This window comes from Bidens hawaiensis, unplaced genomic scaffold (genome assembly GCF_021521415.1).
Source record: "Bidens hawaiensis isolate Kalapana, Puna unplaced genomic scaffold, B.hawaiensis_p1.1 tig00006709_1, whole genome shotgun sequence".
Taxonomy (NCBI): Eukaryota; Viridiplantae; Streptophyta; class Magnoliopsida; order Asterales; family Asteraceae; genus Bidens; species Bidens hawaiensis.
The window spans coordinates 223,436-239,019 of record NW_027491456.1 but is presented as its reverse complement, the minus strand read 5'-3'; the positions used below and the strand labels follow the sequence as shown (position 1 = coordinate 239,019).

Here is a 15,584-nt window from a genome sequence, read left to right as displayed (position 1 = left end):
TTTGGTTTTGAATGTAGTAAAAACCGAAAAAAATCAAACCGAGCTGAATTTCTAGATTTTTATATTTTTAAGTAATTTACAATAATTTAATAAGCATGTAACTCAAAAATTTTTTTGTCAAATATACAATAGTCACTTATTTAATAATCAACAAAATTATTTATGCATTAATTCATTATTTTCGGCATAACACTTTCAAACGACAAAACTCAAAAAACCAAAACCAAAACGAAAACCGAAAAACAGAATCCGAAAAAGTTGAAACTAAATGGTTTAAAATCCAAAACCCAAGTTTCAGTTTTCGATTTGATTTTAGCCCAAAATTGCACCAAACTTCCCAAACTAATCAAATAAAAATTAAATAATGAGCCCGCCACCGTTACTTCCAAAACCCATCTAACAATGAGGGATGATATACAAGCTTTTCTTTGGGGACATGTCTATGGTCCACTAATAATCCAAATGGCCGTTTTCTTATAATAAAAGATTAGAAAATCAATAAAGAATAAATTTTCACCATTGGATTTGGAGTATTTATTGTATTGTATATGAAATAAAAGTTGAAGTTGCGTATTAAGTGTTAGGGTTTACAATGAGCAGCTCTTCCAACTCTAGAGAATACTCTCCTGACTGGCTTCGCAATGTCCAGGTTTTAATTTCAATTACCATACCAACAATTGATTATTGATTTCAAAAGCAAACTGTTGATAGAATGATAATTATTGTTTGCAATGATAATAGGCACCAGCAGCAGCAGCAGCATCAGTTTTGGCATTAATTTCCTCCTCCTCCTCGAGTTCTGAATCTGACCAACTTCCCATAAGCTCTGTAATCAGGAACAAGTCTCCTCAACTGGTGAGTTACTATACCTCCTCTTAACCTAACCTTATATTGTGGATCAGAAACCTAATTCAATATTATTATTACTCCTTTGAACAAATTTTACTTTGTAATGTGATCAGCAGCAGGAACCTAAAAGTTCAGTTTGGGACTTAACATCTGATTCGGAGCATGAATTGTCTGAAGGTCAACCGGATGCTGATGCTGATGAAGAGACTACTTCACTTTCAAAACTGGAGTCTTCTAGGAAGAAGCTAAAGCTGGAACAACAAGATACTGAAATCTTAATAAAAGTCACAGAACAAGGTGCATTCCGTCTTGCTCTGTGTTGCGGTTGAGTTGGATTCTTAACCTACTTGTTTGTTTTCAGAGAATGATGATCCAAAGGGTCTAGAAAGAGAAGCAGCTGCGGATGAGAAGCAAACTGCAGGCGGACCTTATGTAATTACAGTTACAACTTATCCAATCATTTATTTTCTTTATCACTTACTTGATACAGTAAGCATATACATACATACTTGACACTGCAGATTTCATCTTCAAGGTTGCCTTTGCTGCTTGCTGATAAAGTCCAACGTTCAAAGGTAAGTCTCATCTCGTTATTACATTACATTAAACTTCTCTAGTTATTTTAGAAACTCATATCAACATTTGTTGTGTCTTGCCACTGTGGATTTTGCAGGTGCTTGTGGAGTGTGAAGGTGAATCTATTGATCTAAGCGGTGACTTGGGTTCTGTTGGGAGGGTGGTTATTTCAGATTCCCCATCTGGCAATCAAGATATGCTTTTGGATTTGAAAGGTACGCATTATTTTTTTTTCTTGCAGTAGTATCTGGTTTCCATTCCAAGGGGAAAATTCTTTGGTTTTAATAAATACAGAATACTGTTTCATCTGTTCCAGGAACTATCTACAAAACGACAATAATGCCGTCAAGAACTTTTTGCGTTGTAAGTACCTGTGTGATTTTTCAAATAATTATGACCGCTCATATTCATAGTTGTTGTTCTTCTTCAGGTTAGCTTTGGCCAGTCAGAAGCAAAGGTCTTTCTTTCATCTCATTTTCATGATAATCGGTAGGTAGGTGTTCATGCTTGAATTAACCAAATATATGTGTGCAAGCAGATAGAGGCAATAATGAATGACTTCATTCAGCTGAAGCCACAGTCAAATGTTTATGAAGCTGAAACCATGGTTGAAGGTCAGGGTTTGATTTTGATCTTCTTTCTGGCCTGCATTTTCCGTTTCCTTAATGTTTGGTTGCATGTGCAGGAACTCTGGAAGGTTTCTCATTTGAATCTGAAGATGAAGGTGATAAGCATGCTACTCGTCAAGCGGACGAAAATGACCCACAAACCAATGGAAAACCTGTATGCCTCTTTTTACTTTTGCTTTTACTTCTACTTTTGAAGGGCTATATAGTATTTAAAACTGTGGATGATTTCAGGAAGCAACAAAAAGGAAGGGGAAAACAGCTGTGAAAAAGCCAGTGGCAAAGAAGGTTAACAAAAAGAAAGCCCCGGTCGCAAAGAAAACCAAGTCAAAGAAATAAGGCAGTTAGCTTAACTGATTTTTTTAAAAGGAGAAGTTGGTTAGGACTTAGGAGGAGAGTGTTTAGTGTATGATTTGAAAATATAGTATTCTTCTGTAGTTCTTCTATACACACAACACATTGTGGACTCATTTAGGCCTTGTTATATATTGTGTAATATGAATCTCTTTGACGAGGACTCGAGCCTTGTTTCTCTCTGCAAATGAGTTACCAAGGCATTCATAGTTGTTCAAGAGTAGCTCTCCTTAACTGCAACAACTTCATATAAAGATGGATCATGATTTTTGATTCTCTGCAAATGAGATATTGGGAAATTGTGTAGCATGCAAAATTTAGTTAAGTCTTCTTGTGACGCGTAGGCAAAATGTTGTCTGTGTATATGCTTGTTGATCTATAAAATGTTATAAATACTTGAGACATGTATACAAGTATTGCGTGCAAAAGCAGTGTAGTCTTTATGCTAAAGAGAATGTATTTACTTTTTATGAACGTCAACTTAGTCTTGTAAGTAATTGCTCCCGGTTGTTCAATTTCAATCATTTTATAACCAGAGTGTTTCTGAATGATCAAAAGTTGCATTTGGAAACAACTAAGCAATGTCTAACATAGTCTATGTGACAGAACAGAAAAATAGCTTGAGGTACCAATAAAGCATGGACAATAACCACCTAGCTACTAAATAAATGAAAAATAAACCACCCAACCACCCAAGATCTAAATAGAAAATAGAAAACAAAACAAGTCAAAACCAGGGTAATATGAGCCACGACTGGTGGCTGCAACTTTCACAGTGATCTGGTTGGTGCAAACTGATGTGTAAGTTGAGCTTGGCAGACAGTTCTTGTATGGGTTCGAGTAAAAACAGTTGCAATTCAATAATAATTTCAAGGTATTTACAAATTAGATTGTTATTTTAAAATATCAGCCAATACATCCAGAATTCCTCCTGCTATCCTCTCTCGGGGTGAAGTGCATCAGAACTCTTGTGTGCTGTGCGAAATATTCTGGTGCTGATGTGAAGAATTTCAGGCAAGCACTCGCGTTGCCAAGCTAGGATTTTGTGAGTTGAAACACAGAAACAGCAGAGGAGTTTCTGTCAGCTCACATTATTTGGCTTATTCACCTCGGATTCTTTGTCTTATTTGGCCTTCGCTGAGGACCCATTAACCAATACGTGTATAGATCAATATACATGTGTGTAATAACTACATTCATTACAAAATCTAGTATAATTGCAAATATAAATGACCACTTTCAATAAGAGTTAATCAACTTGTTCATTTATTAATAGTAATAGACCCAAACAAAATGTCTTTCAATCCAATTGCCTAACTATACGCAAAAACAAGTAACCGAGTACAATTAGCTCACTTCAATGTTAATTTCAATCCTTTCTTTTGCCTTGAAGGGAAAAAACTGGGCTAGAGTGGGTCTCACTAGTATCTGCTAGGGATGGAGCTGGGGATGAAGGTGTGGAGTCGGGGAGGGAGGTATTACCGGGATCCTGACCGATCAAGCTTTTGTATATGTTGAGAGCTTGAGCCATCATGCTTGCAGGATTTGAAGCACTCATAGGAAGTAGCAATGTTGTGCTCTACAAACAAGCATAAACATAAGGGCAAAATTTTAAAATATGGAACTCAGATTTCAACCACTCACCTCCTTTGCCACATTTCCAAAAGCATTGATGTATTGTTCTGCAACACGCAAACTTGCAGCCTGCAAAACCCACCTTTCAGTTTTCTTTCTAGTCATGCAAATAAAGATGATCAGGAGCTTACCTCAACACCTCCATTTTCTTTCAGTGCTTGAGAAACCAACGCGATTCCTTTGTTTGTTGCTTGAGCTCTAGCCAAAATAGCCTCTGCTTCTCCTGGATCAAACAAATAGCTGGCACATTAAAAACTATTCTTGGTTCTCAAAGCGTTGTTTTGTGTCATTTCTCTCATAACCTTCATATCGATTTTGGTGATATTTAGGGAAGGATCAAATGTCTTATGAAATCTGTGACAGATCAAGAAAGTACTAAAAGGTACAGAATGGTCTGCCTTTCGCAGCTCTTTGTTACATTTCTATCAATGAAACAAAGCACTGATAAGATGCAGAAAATCATATTCTACATCCAGCATAATATGTTAAGCTTTCCCGGTTTACATAACAACTTACCCTGAGCTTCCAACATCATCGAGCTCTTCTTTCCATCAGCAATGTTGATGTGTGCTTGTCTTTCTCCTGAAGATTACAACAGAAAAACTTTTACAAGAATGGCAAACACCAAACTACCGAAATGGATTAAAAAAAAATATCAGCTTCTCTCCATTAATGACAAGGCATGCAATAAACAGATTGTTTAGGTAAAAATGAAACAAGTGTACACATTAATTTAAGTGTAATACTATGTAACTGCCTACCCCACTCATCTTCTCACCCCCATTAAATCAAGAAAGCATTGTGCACAATCGTCATAATAAAGGTTCTGAAAAGAATGCACCCCTATATATTTGTGCTTGTGTGTGTGTACAAGCATATGCATATTTTAGTGAAACAAACTAACTATGATGATATCCTGCACTTTGTGGTACAAACAGATGAGAGATTAGTATAAAGTATTACCTTCCGACTCAAGAATCTGGGCTCTCTTTTTACGCTCTGCTTCAGCCTGCATCTCCATAGCAGCTTTTACACCACGGGGAGGAGATATATCCCCTACACAGATTAGGCAATTCCAATTAGCAGAAGCATTATTATCCTAAAGAATCAACCCAAAAAGAGACTAAAACGATATAAAGTTACTTATTTCATAACGAAGACATTGGAGTCCCCAGTCTCTTGCAGCTTCATTAATTGCTATCTGCACATGAGTAACTGTGAGGAGTGGATATTATGTAAAGGCAAGCAAGCAAGTAAGTAGAGTAAAGTAAGTAACGAACCACTATCTTTTCATTAAGTGTGTCCCTCTCTTCAAAGGTTTTATCAAGAGTGATCTTGCCGAGCTCACTGCGCATGGTGGTCTGCGCGAGCTGAATGACGGCGTAAAGAGGATTCTCGACTCCATAAGAGGCGAGCTTAGGGTCGACGATCTTGACATAGAGGACTCCATCAATCAAGATGCTGACATTGTCCTTGGTGATGGCAGACTGGTCAGGGACAGGAATGGCCTCCTCTTTGAGGGAGTGGACGTAGGCAATCTTGTCGACGAAAGGAATGAGGAGGTGAATCCCAGGCTCCAAGGTCTTGGCGTACTTGCCAAACCTTTCAATCACGAAAGCCTTCTTCTCGGGGACTATACGGACGCCCCAGTTAACAGGTGGTGGGGTCTCATAGCTACTTAATTACAAAAATCATCATAATAATCAATCAATCAGAAACAGCAAGCAGGCAGGCAGAATAATAATAATAATAATAAAGAGTAGTAGATAGTTAGTTACCTGTTGCTGGGATCACGGGAGGCACGGAAATGGCGGACAGCAACAGAGGGTAAGCAGCTGCTGCTGGTTCGATTGGATTTGAGAAGAGAAGGTGTTGATGTTGAGATTAGTCTAACCGTTGTCGATTGATTAGTGAGTGATAATGATCTGAGTGCGTTAATCGCGGCATGTGATCTCAGCAACCGACTCATTATCTATCGTCAAAAAGAAACAAATCGCAATGGAAAGAGGAAAACGAAACCCTAGTTAAACCCAGATGTCTCTCTTGCTCACCAAGCCAACCGGATGGATATTATTCTTGTCTTTCAATTTTTCAATAACAATATATAACTTTTATCATAAAACAAATATAACTAAACTATAAAAATTAAATATCTAAACTAAAAAAAAAAACTTATATTTATCAAACTAAATGGTCTTTTAAGTTGAATACGTGTTATATTCTTAAACAATTGTTTTATAATCACGAAAAGGATACATCTGGTAATTTTATAAGTTGTAATTATATTTTTTTAGTAGTATATTGAATTCTAACAAAATGTTACAAGATGCTTTATTATAAATGACATAAAAAACAAATATCACATATCAAATTAACATGAATAAAATTATATTACAGTTTCGAAAGAAATGAAGAAAACTCTATGAATCAATGAAGGTTGAATAAGCATTTGAGAACAAATCTGCTATTCATTTATAATTTCTTGTTATTTATCATCTTAGACCTATAAATATCATTTATTGAATTTTATCGCATTCATCTCCTACACTCAAGAGCGTATACAAATTGATTTAATAAAAAAATGTAGATCTTATTTCATTAAAAATATAATATTTTGATTATATTGATATAAATACCTACATATTTTAAGTCCTATAATTTAGGTAATTTGTTATTTGATTAAATGATTCATTGATATGTTTTGATTCCACTAACATAAATATTTTTTCATTAAAAATAAAAAAATAGTTTGAGCTGTAAATTCAGTCTAAAAGTAAAACTCAAAGTGACATGTGTCTTCAGTTATTTTATTTTATTATAATAGGTAGATTACACAAAAAGTGACATTTACTTGTTATTCAAAATGTACAAAGTTATATATATATTTGTTGATGCACTTTCATATGTTAGCCTATGAATTTTATTATTTGTTATTGAGATATTCTAGGCAACGACAATTGGGTGTCGGGGAAGGGAGGTAGTTATGGCATTAGGACGTTGGTGATGAGAGAGGAAGGGGCACCCATTCCTCTCTGATAGAGAAGGTTCGTCTACCGTCTTTCGAGTCTTGGTGTCATGCTTCTTGATACAGTAAAGTATCAATCGTCGCCTACACAATTTCAATTTCTGATGAATGTTCTGCATTATGTCTATGAAGTTATTGTTTTCCTAGTCACATAAACAACCATGTTGCTAGGAATTTTAATATGTTTAACAAATGTATCAAGATAAAGTAGTTCTTGAATCAATGAATAAGTTAATCTTTTAGAGGTTAACTAGTCTCTCCTATTCACAAAAAACAATGTTCATTATTTTCAACACTTATTGCACGTTGTACAATTGATAACATAACAAGTGTTTCTTTGAACCATACACATACATATCAACATGGAAAGGACATTTATGGGTATCACTAATGCATCGATCAATCCTACACTATCACATCATTTTTACTCTTATATACCAACAAATTAAAAATTACCGGGAGCATTTACCCACATAGTTAATTAATTATTAATTCATTCTAATTATCTAATCTTTGACATGGAATCAATTTATGTAACAAACATTTATTTGTCATAGAATGAGTTTATGCACCCTACGAGTTTATGCACCCCACCTATATGGGTGTCCAGTCATCTCTCAGATTGTAGAAAGTTTACGATTTACTTATTTGTCGTCCCACTTTTTATAACATAACGTAAGTAAATTCAATTAATATATACCTCAATACCATGTTTTCCCCTCATTAGTGTAAAAGTTTGATCTTCATATGAAAAGCATGATCATATTTTCCTCTAATAAGGGATTTCAATTAGTATAATCGTATAATATTGTTGGCATCTGCATAATTATCTATTTTTTATAACCGTCTTATGGTCATATGTATAATCAAGGAGATAGCTCCTACAATCTCTAGAATATAAACTCAAATTTCAAAATATTAATGCAATCAATTCAATTTTGTTCATTAACTTTTTTGATGGTAATTTCAATTCATTTACACCTACTCACCCTCATAACAAACACAACAACAAGCTCAAATTTACCAAGCCTACCCTAATTAGACTTTGTTTTTGCAACCCGTTCAAGTTCAACCTAGTCAAGCAATCTCAAATCAACTAGCCTCCATTATTCAAGTTTTTTTTATTAATTCAATTAATCAAGGTGCTTTAAATCAGATGAAGCAAATCAATCGTAGTTAAGTTTATCAAAGAAAATTTTATTGTTTTCGTAAGTTTTATCTAAATATATTTTGTCTTTTCAACCCTTTGTTTGATTTTGGTTTTAGAATAATTATAATTTGAATAACCTATCAATTTTAAGTGCTTTAGCTCATACAATAAAATTAATCTTACTTTTTCAAAGACAATCGTTTACTATACCGTACTCCTAGTTTAATTTGTTTACTCTTGTTCATCCTAACACATCTCAATATCAACAGTAAGGAATCCCTTCCTTTTCAACTTTCAAGATTTATGTCCTATTACCAATAGATATTTTAGAAATGTTAATATTTAATTAAAACAACTCAAGAGTTCAATTCATTTTTAGCAATATTCTACTGGTTTACAATCAAAATGTGTTAAAACTCTTCTCACAATGTTATGTCTTTCAAATATTTTGTAACCCACACGATGGAACGAGTTATGTGGATCATCCGACGATAAAAGTAATCATGATCCGGAACATAATTATCAAAGTCCTCGCATGAAAGTCATAGTACGTATCGCCGTGATCCCGACTATGATAACCCCAAATCCATCAAAACTCACACTAATCATCACTATAAATTCAAAACTATGCATGAACCAATCCAAACCCAACACAACTACTGGATACTCAAATTACCCCAAGAAAAAGCGTTGCACGGGAACACACCCTTTGTGTAACATGTGTAAATCTCACCACTCTATTATCATATCATGTCGAAATGCTCCAAATTTATGGTAGTTTCAGCCACCACCTCTTGCCAAAAACCTATATATACTCAAACACCACCCATTTATTCCCACGACCTGCTACCCAACCATTTAACCCAACCATATGCCTTACCATATGCTCGTACTTCAAACCTACTACCATTATAGTGACCCCAACACACCCACTATGCTTAGGAAGGCCTAACTTGTTTTCGTCATGCAATACCTTAAATTGTACACACACACACAAGCAATTAGCCCGCGTGTTATGCGGGTTACTTTTATGGTTTTCTTTTAATTTTAAAATTATTGTAAATAAATATTGTTCATGTATGATGTATTTAGGTGTTAAAGTTGAATGTTACATGAACGTATAAAGTATAGTTTTTTTATTTGTTGTTTGTATATCAAATGGAGTCCATTGGTTTATCAGTTAATGTGGCCTAAGATTTTGTTGTTTAAGATAATTTGGTTATTTTTAGTTATTTTTGTGTATGTTATTTGCATTCTTGCATGTTTTCAAGAACTGCTCGTTTAAGTTTTAAACGAACGAACATGAACATACTTAGTTTTTTAATGAACGAATACGAACACAAAATTTTGTTAGAATATATACACGTGGTCGGTTAAATTTAAATGATCGAATACGGACATGCCACAATTATCCAATTCTCCAAAATAAGGTGCACGTACATGTTCAACAAATTATTCTAAACCACAAAGACATTCACATTTAGTGAAAAGAGAACCAAAATGGTAGCTCAATCTACATACTTAAATTGTACTGCATACTTTCTTCTTAACTTAAATGATCGAACACAGACATGTCACAACTAAGCTGTACTGCATACTAGACATGTCACAACTAAGCTGTACTGCATACTTTCTTCTTAAGTTATAATAATATGTTAATGTTGGCCGGGTTAACTTATGGTTGAAGGTTTCATGCATGTGAGAATCAGAAACGGAATAAAGTTAAGTTGTTGGGGGATCACATGCATGCACACCCAACGTTGGTGATTAATTAATTCTTACACAATACAATTTACACGTCATATATGTATATATACATGTAGATGAGATATCCCACTCACTAATTAAGCTTAAAAAGTGAAAAGTGGAATTAAAGTGAACGTGAGAAAGAGTTGTTCTGGTTTTATTTTTCCAAAACAATTGTCGGATCTGATCGATTGCTTCATGCATGCTATATATATATATTAACCAAACCAGGTGAGTGATTAGCTTAATTAGTGGGATCGATATATATATCATGGAGATAGTGATGGTTGGTAGAGATGTGGAGGCACAGTTTGTGGAGTTGATGGTTCCTCTTTACTCTTATGGTTGTGGGAACAAAATCAAGAAAGCCTTGGCCCATTTCAAAGGTAATTAACTAATTAATTACTTAAGCACTTACATATGTTTTTGTTTAACTGTACCTACGTACTTTGTTCATTGTTGATCGATAGGTATTTACTCGGTAAATGTAGACTATAGTCAGCAAAAGGTGACTGTATGGGGTATTTGCAACAAGAATGAGGTGTTGTCCACTATTAGAGCCAAGAGAAAAGGATCCCGTTTCTGGGACCAACAGGAGGATAAGGAGGACATAGTTAATGCACTACCTTCACCCTCTTTTCGTAGGTCATCGTCTCTTAGTATATTTAAGAGACACGGGCCTAATTTGTCTTCTCTAAGCTGGAAAGCCATGTGGAAGAAGATCTTCAATAGATCCAACTCCTTCTAACTTTGCATTTTATACTTTTCGTTTTCTAGCGTCTGAAGTTGTCGATCGATCTACATAATCGTGTCAAACGGATCGTGAATAGCAACGACTTAGTTTTATATCCAAATAGGACTAGTGGTCAGCTTGTTTTGTCCGTTTGTCTTTTATATCAATGTAAACAAGACCTCTCTAGTGAAAGAAATAGTAACTTGTGAATTTACATGTGTGATCATTGTGAAGCTAGTTGGGACATACAAACCATCATCTTAATTCACTCTTGGATGCTTTAATTCACAAGTTACTATTTCATTGATATAAAAGAAAAAAGGACAACTTTATATTTGCTCGTGAAATATATTAAACCAATGAAATGGTCTATGATTGTCTTTGCTATTTTAACACCAATTTATAATGATAATGGCCACCCGTTTCAAAATGACATGGACTCATCAGTGGCGCGCTTAATGTGTAAACACATCTAAATAGTAAATAGATTCACTTCACAAATCATTGAGGTTGTTATTGTGATATCCTGAAACAAGAGTAACCCAAGCGTTCAAATACAAAGCAAGCAACTACAATATTCATCAAACAATTAGTTGGGACTGCGAGAAAATTGCAAGCTCGACTTTACCTTATGGTAAAAACTCTTCAAAATGTTTAGTAAACACATATTAATATTAAATAAAAATTTTGATTCCAACTTTCTCCTGTATTTGATTCCATGGAGGAACTTTATAATGAAGTTATGGTTTTTTAAGTTCTATGTGACTTAGATTTAGTATTTTATTAGATGGGTAAAGTTAAATTACAAAGAGAGAAAAAAATAAGAAGTGTGAGAAGGATTTGTGGCCACATAAAAACCCATTTATTAAAAATTTCTAAAAAAAAATAATTAAAAAATCATAACTCAAAATATAAATAAAAAACGAAAAAATTTAAAAACCAAGATGTTTCTCCCGTCATTCTCGTTCCAAAAAAACGACAAAGTCACACATGTCGAGAAAAAAAGACACAATGCCGAAAATGAACAAACATCATAGTGAAAAATCAAAAAGACATAATAGATGACAAAATTTAACACAACGCCAAACAAAATATAACACAATATCAAGAAAAAAAGACACAATGTCAAGGAAAAAAGACACAATGATTTTTTTTTCTCAACACTGCGTCATTTACGGAAATTTTTTAGAACGACAAAGAAGGTGAAAACATTTTTGCGTTTTACATTTTTTATTTTTATATTTAATTTTGAGTTATGAGTTTTTTAATTAATTTTTTATTTTTGTTAGAGTGTTTTTTTATTATTATTATAAATCATTTTCATCATTCTATTAGATATCATATTCATTTAGGTCAACCATATATTCTCTCCTCTACGTTTGGCCACGTAAGTTGCTAGAATTGGAGTTTATGCAATAGATAGTTTTACTTTAGTATTTTATTTTATTATTCCAATTATTTCCTATAAATTTAATTTAATGAAAGCAATGTATTGTGTTTAATATGAAATATATATTTTTTATCCATTTACCTTTGAAATGTTAATGCGTATCTAATCAACCAACCATTAAGTCAAATGGTATCTTCAAAGTTAGTTGGCGAAGAGGATAATTCAACAAAAATCATAAACCATGTTAGTCATTACTCACTATTTCTAATATCAGTGATAGAAGTACTAACTTTTTCCTAACATAACGAGTACATTACAGATTTGATCCTTAATGGATATATATACTCACCTTCAGGTTACCACTCGATCATCTCTTTTACATAATGATTATGACTCAAAAAACAAAAACAAACTGAATACCGAATCATTTATATTGGATTATTGGGAATGTAAATCCTATCAATTCTAACTAGAATCAAACTAGAAAATCCTATCAATTCTAACTAGAATCAAACTAGAAAGCAATAAAAATAGATTATTGGGTGTGCCACGATCTAAGTTGCATCAGACATGTATTCCCTTGTTGATGTATGTTACTTTCAATGCAATAAGCTGGTTAATGGTTTACAGTATATCATTTTCTCTATTCTTTACTCACAACCAGATTCTAAAAAATGAAGAATAAACTCACATAATTTTGGAGAACCGATTAGGAATGTTGTAAGGACATATAAGGCCTTAGTGTTTGCTTCTATTTTTATGAATGAAATTATGAAAATGATATAATATTCTCTCTAAATGTTCTTATGGTCTGCTTGATCTCTATTCTAGTCATATAAGCCGATTGATACATAACAATTGTTGCCTGACTAAATAATCGATGGAGTACATAAAGTGGCCGGCTTCTAGCTGGTAAGGGTGCTCGTAGTGGGCGATAAAACAACCCAAAATGGGGTGATAAATCTTTGGCACACCGCCCCCTAGGCGACAAAGGGGCGAAAGGGGAGGGGGTGGTGGGGGCGATGAATTCTTGTCGCCGTGCTTCACTTGTGTTTTATTATTATTATAATTGTTTGTGTGTGATGTATATATACATATATATTGGGTTACAACACCATTACACCTATAAAACAAACTCATCATTTATTGACTGGACGTCACATAACGCAAAACGCTTCATTTTATAACCTCTCCACTACACATAGCCTAAACGAAACTCGAGAGGCCGGGGTTGGTGAAACGAATCAATCTTCTAGAAATCAAGGGGAGTTGGTATGGGAGGTAAAAGTCAAAATGGCATAATAGACTGACCGCTCACTCATTCGTGGTAGGTGAGACTCTCTCTCCCTCTCTAGATATTTCTCTCTTTTAAAAATTATACAAGAGAAAAAAACATAATTGGATTGTCAAAATGGGACTATTTATAATTTTATAAAATATCTGGGTCTTATTCGATCCTTCTACCGTAATAAATTAAATAATTGGATTCTCAAGATAGACCCTTTTTAAACATTGAAGAAGATAATATATTTTATATCTGATAATTTTATTTAAAGTAGAAACCGGGACTCAAGAAGATAATTTTTTTTTTAAAATTCACAGAAATAATATCTTCATTAAAAACAAATAAGCAAAGTAGTGATTATATTGAAACAGAAGGCAAACAAGCAACATATCAAACTACATCGGTACCCCTTTTATACATAATTAAACCATAACAAGTCAAGTTAAACGCATAAAAGTTGTACGTAGAGTTTTGGTTTACTAATTTATTGGATGGGCTTGAGTCTTCCAAATTAATACATTAAGGTCAACACAAATATCATTTGTATTAACTTCTTTACCAAGTAATTAGTTGCGTTTTGAATCTCGGACATAAAAAAATTCCAGTGTCGATTCTCGATAGCTCACTAATGGCATATCAAATTAATATAAATTTTGAAATAGTCCATCGATGATTTTCTGTCGACAAAGTTGTTTGTTGGTGAAAACTCAAAGTTCTTACAGTAAAACATTGCGTATGATATAAAATGTGACAATAACAATTATATACATAATATATAAGGTTTGGATATTCAAATACAAATGATTTATATCATAAGAAGTGTACAAATAACTAGAGTAATTATGTTAACACTAGAGTAATTATTATTACACTATAACTTTTAAACTAGAGTAATTATTATCACTCTATATTATTTTATATAACATAATTACTCTAGTTCACAAAAACTTCTATTCATAAAATTTACAAACTTGTTTGCATATTGTGTTCATCTTTATTGGATAATGAAGATGAAAATATAAAACTATTGACGTGTAATTTTGGAAATCCACTTTGCTAAGGAGAAAAGACATGATGAAGTTTCTCATTTACTAACTAAAGTTATGTTATGTTTTATTTTTAACAAGGTTACATTTGTTGCTTTGTCTATGTTTTTGCTTTGTTAAATTAAAATATGTCGATCCCGTCGCAGCACGGGTGTATAATACTGGTTAACATTTTAAATATCATGATCCTTACACCAAATAATTGAAAGCTCACCATCCATCTTTATTTTATTAAGGTTTTTTTTTTGCCTATGTTTTATAAGTTATTTTAAGTCTTTTTAAAGCAACAATTATTACACTTTCCATCGTCTTTAAAAGCATTGTTTATTCCTGTTTGTTGCATAAACTAAGCAATGCTTACGTGGGGTCCGTTTTGGCTCTAATTAAACGAAAAAAAAAATTAGTTTTCATTACAAACTAATCAATAAATAAAGTTCTATTTTATTCGCTTAACTTTTCATTACGTAAGCTTTTTTATATGGGAAAAGTGATTACGATGTTATCGATTGAAATATATTAAAACTAATACTCGCAGATTCAAAACAAGAAAAGTATAAACAAACAGGAAAGTAGTTCTAGATTTACTAAAACTCACAGATCCATACGTTCTAAACTTTACGAGAAAAGTAATTTTAGATTAACTTATATGGGGAAAGTGAATACACAACGAAATTAGACAAATTAGAAGAAAAACAAGAAAAGTAGGTGTAGGTTTACTAAAGTCAGTTGATAGACTTTACGAGAAATATAGATTTGCTTTAGCCGGTGGATTTGATTTACGAAAAACGATGAAATATTATTCACCAAGAAAATAATAGACATTATTTCTTTTACGAAACTCCTCAAAATAACCATTTTGATCACACTCTTTCCGACTTTAGCCAATGCTTTCCAAAAATTCTCAAAATAGCCAAATCAAGAACAGTCAAACGACAGTTCTTCACCAGCCAGCCGCCGACGGAAGAAATATGTCATCCGACAAAACTTGTGAACAAGTAATATTAGCAAAGTAAAATACTGTATATTTAGTGTACATGGAAAAAAGAAGTGTTAAATTCCATGATGGTGGGCCCCATGAAGAATGAGAGGTGTGAGTGTGAATATAAATATATGATCAAGGACCGATCATCCCAACCGCACCCACTTTGAAAGCCATAATTGAACTCCAT

The 15,584-nt window shown here is 33.4% G+C and overlaps 3 protein-coding genes across 6 annotated transcripts; 2 read left to right on the top strand and 1 right to left on the bottom strand.

Annotated features, from left to right (window-relative positions):
* The first annotated feature begins 582 nt into the window (after positions 1-582).
* LOC143633398 (uncharacterized) lies at positions 583-2,743 on the top strand. 3 transcript variants are annotated; one of them, XM_077101716.1, is made up of 11 exons: positions 583-649; positions 742-855; positions 966-1,146; positions 1,211-1,281; positions 1,371-1,424; positions 1,523-1,640; positions 1,742-1,788; positions 1,856-1,882; positions 1,964-2,039; positions 2,111-2,208; positions 2,286-2,743. In XM_077101716.1, exons 1-11 carry the CDS (start codon positions 593-595, stop codon positions 2,388-2,390), a joined length of 948 nt encoding a protein of 315 aa, XP_076957831.1. In that variant the 5' UTR covers positions 583-592; the 3' UTR covers positions 2,391-2,743. The 3 variants fall into 3 exon arrangements, with proteins under 3 accessions (XP_076957831.1, XP_076957830.1, XP_076957832.1); XM_077101715.1 differs by having other exon boundaries at positions 963-1,146; XM_077101717.1 differs by having other exon boundaries at positions 583-643; positions 963-1,146; positions 2,286-2,742.
* A 911-nt stretch (positions 2,744-3,654) lies between these two features.
* On the bottom strand, positions 3,655-6,057 carry LOC143633396 (uncharacterized). Of its 2 annotated transcripts, none has more exons than XM_077101713.1 (8): positions 5,819-6,057; positions 5,321-5,717; positions 5,184-5,241; positions 5,004-5,096; positions 4,557-4,622; positions 4,172-4,263; positions 4,050-4,109; positions 3,655-3,984 (listed from the first exon to the last, which is right to left on the bottom strand). In XM_077101713.1, exons 1-8 carry the CDS (start codon positions 6,007-6,009, stop codon positions 3,775-3,777), a joined length of 1,167 nt encoding a protein of 388 aa, XP_076957828.1. In that variant the 5' UTR covers positions 6,010-6,057; the 3' UTR covers positions 3,655-3,774. The 2 variants fall into 2 exon arrangements, with proteins under 2 accessions (XP_076957828.1, XP_076957829.1); XM_077101714.1 differs by having other exon boundaries at positions 5,321-5,714; positions 5,819-6,055.
* Positions 6,058-9,892: 3,835 nt separating this feature from the next.
* Positions 9,893-10,709, top strand: LOC143633365 (uncharacterized). The gene is made up of 3 exons (XM_077101682.1): positions 9,893-9,978; positions 10,205-10,347; positions 10,432-10,709. The coding sequence occupies exons 1-3, from the start codon at positions 9,893-9,895 to the stop codon at positions 10,707-10,709; spliced, it is 507 nt and encodes a 168-aa protein (XP_076957797.1).
* The last annotated feature ends 4,875 nt before the right edge of the window (positions 10,710-15,584 follow it).